Source organism: Sinohyriopsis cumingii, chromosome 8 (genome assembly GCF_028554795.1).
Source record: "Sinohyriopsis cumingii isolate HCF-2022 chromosome 8, ASM2855479v2, whole genome shotgun sequence".
NCBI classification, from domain to species: Eukaryota; Metazoa; Mollusca; class Bivalvia; order Unionida; family Unionidae; genus Sinohyriopsis; species Sinohyriopsis cumingii.
Window position 1 is genome coordinate 111,875,848 of NC_142968.1, and position 7,578 is coordinate 111,883,425.

Here is a 7,578-nt window from a genome sequence, read left to right on the forward strand (position 1 = left end):
TACAATCCATGGATGTGTTCTCTAACGTGTCTAAACCTGCGTTTTAAAGCGGCGGAGGAAATATATATTAACTAAGGCTTCACTATTTCCAATTTAGAATGTGACTTTTTATTTCTATGAAATAGTGTTCCAGTCTTTATATAAGATCTTATAATTCGACAAATTCTTCTCCGATAACCTTGTCTGAGTCCTATGGAGGCGATCACTTATTAAAATAATGAAGAGAGGCAAGTGCTACAAAGTATGAACACTATACTAATCACCAAAGTTTATACTTACAAAAAGCACCCTGTCTTTTCTCATGGAGATTGTTGTGTTACGTATTACCACGTCCACTCGCTTGGTGAACGAAACCCTTGTGTTTCCGTACCGATGTTCGTTTTGCACGAGAACTCGATAATCACAAGGTGACCCGATGGTCAGTTCTGACAGAACGTACTTGCAAATGCCCTGAAAATGGATCATGCTTCCGTCAAATGTCTTGTAGTGGGGGTCTCCTGATCCTGTGCACGTGCATGCAGCTAGAAAAATATAAGGGTATTTCTTAGAATGACTTTTATGGTTGTTATTTTATTCAGTCTTATTCAATTTTTATTTCGCTTCTTTTCTTGTAGTTCAGTTAATTGTCTTACCAAGCCATTTTTACATATTTAGGAAAATAAAATTAATTATCGTTTTTGTCGGAAAATACATGAATGCGAATGTGTATCTAAGTAATATAAAATGTCAGTCAAAACCATAAAACATTACTCTATATGCTGAGTTAAAAGACTTTACTATCCAAAGAATAATGACAAAGTAGTATTTCTACTTTTTAATTTATCGCAGCTAATACTTCCTGTTGTCATGGATATTTACCTCCACAGAAATCAACGCCATTGCCATAGTAACCAGCTTTGCATGCGCAATACTCTGTGTCACCTTTACGCTGACATGATGCAAGTTCGTGACAACCATTTTTGTATATCCCACACTGACCTAAAATTATACATTTAATTTTAAAGTAATTTCAGATGCTGAGTTGTCCCTTGAAAAGTGTTGCCACCTAATACTGTCATTTTATGACGATGCATAAAAAATAACTGATTATTTTCATTTAAAGAAATTTTAATGTAATACTGCTTCATATGTCGCAGGTACCACCTAGGCAACATATGATCTGGCAAATAGGATTTGAAAAAGAGAGACCTAATTCATAATAAAAAAACGTACAGTTAAAATGTACTTTATCCTGTCATATCAGTTTTTCTTTGTGTGATATTTAAAAAGAAAAATATTTACATAGGTATAATAGAAAAACTGACATTGCTCTGAAACCAAATTCTATCGAATCTATTTATGGTTCGGTTAAAATATACCTAGTGAGATGGACTAAATTTTATGATAAAAAGCATATGGAAAAATTCGTTGACATAGGCATATGAAAAAAATGCGACATATTTTGACTCAGTTGTATTATTGCTTTTACTAAATTTGAGTATAATATTGATCATTCTCCTGTCATTCCTGAACCATAAAATGTTTTAAAAGTGAAGTATATCCATATTTGCCTTTCATTTTCCATTATTTTCTTTAAAAATATCTTGTTATTTAAGCCTAATTTATTGCGTTATCAAGAAACAATAGTGCTTGGACAACACGTTCACAAACAAAAGTTAGAGTGATACATACAATGGAATCTGATAACCTTTGCATAAAGACGAACAGGCAGCCATATCTATCTATCTATCTATCTATCTATCTATGTATCTATGTGTATGTGTGTGTATGCGCGCGCGCGCGCGTGTGTGTGTATGTGTGTGTGTACCATGTGGCTATTACAGCAATGAGTTTTCCAACTCAAGTTTGCAAAACGACTGATTTTCCATCAATAAAACGTTGTCTCTAGTTTTGTCAGTTACAGCTGGGATAAGCTCTCAAAAGGTTCTTTTTACTTAAATCGTATTTTCATTATAAGTCGATCCTGGACAGCTAAACCTATGTATCCTCCATTTTATCTTCACCAAGTTCTAGACTGGTTCCCATTATTTCACATATTTCGTACTGAGAGTCTTGAAATATCAGGATTATCAGTCGTTGCTGGAATAACGTCGTGAACTTAAAACTAAAGTTCTGACTTCATCTCTATAACGGATGCATCAAAAACAAAATTATTGTTAAAATTTCCTTGCATTTTGATAAAAACATTTTAAATGTATTTTTGTAACCAAGCGGAGTCTTAATTTGGAAATAATAGTAATATTTTTCACTTCGCAAGTGCTATTGCAATGAAATAATTTAAACTAAAAAGTCGGAAAATACTAAGGGGCTTTGTTTCAATCACTTGGAAAAGTTTAAAGAATAAAAACGCCAGGACTTTTTTTAATATTGTAAAAAATATGTTCTTGAATAGACGTTTCTTTCAAGTGGTTAGCTGTGTGAGGGTTGTAAGATACTAATTCGGTGCATTGATAAGTTATGTCTAATTCACACCATTTTGACAAAGTAATCAGACCATGATTTATCGTACCTGTTAGGCATGCATACCTGACCAAGGAAACATATCTGAATTTTATGGCAGATATATGTAAAATCGAGGCAAATGTCAACTTACGTTTATTTGTGTTGTCCCCTGAAAAAATAATGATAAAATGAAATAAGAAAGGTATATTTTGAAATTCTTGTCTCATCCTTTGTCAAAGCCAACGAAATTATGTATTTTGGGATGTAAGTGTGCTAACACACTATTAGAATTCGCGTTAACATAGAACCATAGCCAATTCGCTCTGCATTGTGCAATGTAGGTAATTTATCTTTCTCTAGGATTATAAAGTGAACTGAATAATGTGTGCTGGTATAACTAACATAACCGATATGTTCCCCTCTAAATGCTATGCATTTCTTTCAAGGTTTCAATAAAAATTGTAATTAATTTATGAGCGCAGACTTATTTGTTGCAATGTTCTTAAATCCCACGTGACACTAAGCAGTCTTACTGGTATCTGAAGAAAAAAATCGTCAGGATTATATTCATCAGAAAGTGGTCTGTGCATTCAAGCAATCAATTTTACGTATGTTTGAGAGAGAGAGAGAGAGAGAGAGAGAGAGAGATGTACCGGTCTGGTAGCAAACTTTGAATTGGGCTGAACATTCCCTGTTAACCCAGATGGACTGCCCTCTTATACCATAATTTTTATCCTTGATACAGTTAGATAGAAATTTCTGCTTTTCGACGCTGATACTAATAATTTCTCTCGCATCAGTGACTTTACACTCTTGTTGGTTGAAAAGAAGAGCCGGAATGAAAAACCAACCCGGACAGTCAACAGACCTGCACTTCTTGTCACAGTCAACTGCCAAAACAATATGCTAGATTAGCATAAAACTTGTGATGCCTTACATTTCATAATATAATTATGTAAGGTGGACCTTTATTAAAATAATACAGTGAACAATGAAAAGATAGGCAATGTTAATGTATTGTAAATACTCCTTTCTGACAGTTTCTATTGTCATTAAAACTATTAACTTAACCATTATCCCTACATTGAACCAATTTTTTAGTTCATATATAGTTTTGGAGTATTTTCACTTCCATTTGTAAATCAGTATTTTGCATTCATTCACCTGCTGTTTCATTCATGGTTGACGGTTCCAAAGTCATATTTTGATTGGATTTCATCATTCAATTCCATGTTTGTTCGCTTCTGTGTTTTAGTTTGCGAGTCAATCAGTTGTAAATCAATCGGCTAGATGACTTTCATTTACCTTCTTTTCAGGTTAAGACATCCAAGATACAAAAGGACTATTTATTCGGCAACAAATGCAAACGATGTTGGCACACTCAAATTATGTAAAGAATACTTGATGATAATCGGAATTAGATGTATAAAGAATTATTTGAAGATTTACCGTCTCACCTTTCATCAGTGAAATTAAGGTAACAAGGTAAGACATTAAATGCAAACAGAAAACAGGTTTCTTCCAAAAGTCACACTTTTATGACTAGCATGAAATTCTGACCGGCTTTGCTTGCGCTTATTTAGTTATACGTTTATTAACCGGAATAAGCTCAGGTCTTTCCTCTAATTTTAAAGAACACACACACACACACACACACACACAGACACACACACACATTGGCAGATATTGTAAGCGTATTAATTTTAATAGGTGATGCCAAATTCACATCACACACCATCATATCATTCACCATGGACGACATATTCGTTTTTATATGCATAGGATCACTATGATAATCTGTAGTAATAGGAGGTTTTACAAAGACTACACTTCTGGCACTTCAGTTACATGAATAAGGTCTAATTTATAATACAGTGGGAATTTATACCTGAGCATTGTCTACCAGAAGTTATTCATTCATACTTACCACATTCCATGTTTGTGAGTTCTGAAATTGAAAGAAGACCAATAATTAGCTGTTTGTAAACAAAGTTTTACAAAAAGTAGTTACCTTTTCAGCGTCTTCTGTTGTTTAAACGGCAAGGAAGTAATCACAATGTTGACGTCATGTAACAAAATGCTTGAACGAATTAATTCCATTTTCACTTGTAATCTCTATAAACACATTCATGTAACTATTTATGAACTACGTATATAATTTCTGTATATATATATATATATATATATATATATATATATATATATTGCATAATCTTCATTCATTTTCATAAAAAAATCATTGGAATGAGTGTTACAAATATATTCACTTTATTTGCTGTCATGAAACTATTGTATTTCTTCACTCTTGAATCCGTTTGTATCCACATTCACGTCTTTCGCCACTTTTGACAAACAATATTAATGGTGTTATTCTGGAGTCACGCCTGCTACTAACTGGCTCTCTTATCCTTCAGTTTAGTTCTGTTATACGTACAGCAATGGAGCTAGGACTGCAATTAATTTCAACTTGGATGGAAGTTTTCTTACTAGAATAAGATCAAAGACAGCTAGAATGTCTTCCGTTAATGTGGCTTCTTTTGTCTCACCTGCGTGTTCATGGTGATACAGAGGTGTAATGTTTCTGTATTTTAGGTATGCCAGCTTACTTAATTTCTATATAAACGTCTTCTAAGCAAGACACGATTCGATTGCTTTTCTTTCTCTTTTGTCTCGTAACCTTAACGCAGTTTTAACGTTGTGTCTTCTTTCCTGTTATACTTTTTCAATATTTCTTAAAGATATTCGGCGACAAAACTCCTTGTAAAATTATTCGATCACTTCGTTGTCATGGCTAAATTTTGTAAACTATTTCTACATTATACATTTATACCTTAATAATAATACCTTATACCAAATAATAATTTGCAGGAAACGTCATGGAAACAGGAAACACAAATAAAATAATTGAACCGGAAAACCACTTTCCTAAGACAACTATGAGTACTCGGTATCGACGATGATGATGTTGTTGATAATGATGATGATGATGAAGATGTGCAAAAAGGTGTTTAAAAACACGGAAAAGGAAGAAGAAGAGGACAAACAATCACACACCGACAACAATAAATCTACTTTCAATTATAAAGATGACGCCGATGAGAAAAAATAAAACAATATGCTAATGATAATGGTGACAAACAAGTAAAATGAGATGCAAAAAATGGGAAAAGTTACATGCAACGAGTTCAGTTAATCAGACATTGATAGTAATGATAAAGATTAGTAAAAAGCAGATAAATAACAGGAAATCACTGAAAGCTTTGACGTTGGTGACAGAGAAGAAATGATGATGGTGTAGTCTTACCTATAACAAGACATTCGCTTGGAGCAACTAGGTACAGCAGCAGCGCTGCTAGTGCTAGTAGACGCTGCATTTTGCAGGAGTGCAGTACTATTATGCAATCTCCCGATTATTTATACCAGGCCGATAATCGAAAACATTTTGATATCATTTTACCGCCCCCCCCCCCCATCAATATTTCACCTCAAATTATTTTTAATAAAACACCTACGCAGCAGAAATGGAGCATAAATTATATCCGGATCTAATTTCATGTTAAACAATTCTGTGTTTGTTTTATTGTTTAACAGATTAATACGTTTTCCAGTCATCAGAGTAGCTGGTAAATAATTATAAATTCATATCACTCTTGACTTTAAATGTACAGATTAAGCTTTTGCTTCCATATCAGTACAAAATGTTGAATTAAATAAGGCCTTTGAAGGTCCTCCGGCAAAACAATTTAAATTAGCCAAACTTGGTTATCTTGGCTTATTGAAAAACGTGTAAAAACTTTCACATCTACACACACACACACACACACACACACATATATATATATATATATATATATATATATATATATATATATATATATATATATATATATATATATATATATATATATATATAAACAGTTAATGACCCTTGTCACAAAGACTGTTTTAGGCATGTTTGTATCTTCCCTGTAACTATAAAAATAAGGGAGAATAAACAGCGAACTAAGTGTAATACTTATTTATACCTATTCAGATGCCAAGTCTTTATAACTACAACCCAAGTATCCTGGGTCTGCTGTAAAAAAGGAACCCAGTCCTCTTTGTGGCTGGTTCATCTTAAACCAAAATTCAGATTATTCTACTTAAATTCCAGTTCACAGTCGTTTTAATAGAGGCATTGAATGAAACCCGTCTCTATATGTCTGCGAAACTTTAATTTTCTGTGAAAATAACACTAAACCGCTTAGCGATTCATTGAACGGCCAAGTCAGATTTGGCAAATACACCAAATCTGTAGAAAGCTTTTAGCAACTCGAAATTCTGAATCGATTTTGCAAATCCTTGCCCAGACAAGGTAAACTAGCTTGCCTTCATTCGTTTAACTTCTCATTATACAAATGATGTTATTTGATATGACATGGTTGTGGTGAAATAACAGCAAGGAAACTTGCGACGATTGACGAATGAGCACTGCGCTTAAGATATGGTGAATACCTGAACGTCTGTGAAACTTTATTGCAAACTATAAAATACCATCTTCAAACCTTCACCAAATACATAAAGTGTATAGAAAATAAATCAGTACTTTCGTATGTCCTCATTTCTTAAACTGTCTCAACACTCCCTTTATTCTTTCTGGTACGAACGCATTCGCCGTATACCAAGGACCAGAGTTAGTCAGAATTAAAAGCGATCCCTATATCGTAGCTGCAAAACCTATGAAATTTATCTGTGAGAGGATTACAAATACTTCCAATTTCGGCCAATTTTGTGAAATGTTCCGAAACTGGAACGAGCCTTAAAAGGACAATTTCCATTTCCTTAGGTCACAGAAATCTACTTGGTTTTGCGCTTCCACTAGATACGCACAATGCAGTAACAATATTCGCTTTTAAAATTTAAGTAAGAAGCACGGATTTTAAAAACCATCGCGAAATAAAATATGGAAAAGTTACCAAAAATAAGCAAAGTGTGTGAAAGCAACGTTTTAGATCGGCGATATTGACATTAATCGGGTCCATATAGCGTGATATAATAAAGAAGAACCAGGAAATTGAGTAGAGACCGGGTAATGCCAAAAGTCCAGTCAGAAATGTCAGTTCCTTAGGTTGTGTGGCACGACTCTAAAAGAATTAA

At 33.6% G+C, this 7,578-nt stretch overlaps 1 protein-coding gene across 1 annotated transcript in view; it reads right to left on the reverse strand.

Annotated features, from left to right (window-relative positions):
- Positions 1-5,816, reverse strand: part of LOC149794379 (IgGFc-binding protein-like) — a 79,150-nt gene extending 73,334 nt beyond the window's left edge. Inside the window, exons 1-6 of the mRNA XM_089968564.1 lie at positions 5,747-5,816; positions 4,370-4,390; positions 3,096-3,332; positions 2,594-2,611; positions 859-978; positions 280-521 (exon numbers count right to left, since the gene is read on the reverse strand). Coding sequence (XP_089824690.1) covers positions 280-521; positions 859-978; positions 2,594-2,611; positions 3,096-3,332; positions 4,370-4,390; positions 5,747-5,816 — 708 coding nt within the window. The remainder of the gene's footprint in view (positions 1-279; positions 522-858; positions 979-2,593; positions 2,612-3,095; positions 3,333-4,369; positions 4,391-5,746) is intronic.
- Between the last annotated feature and the right edge of the window lie 1,762 nt (positions 5,817-7,578).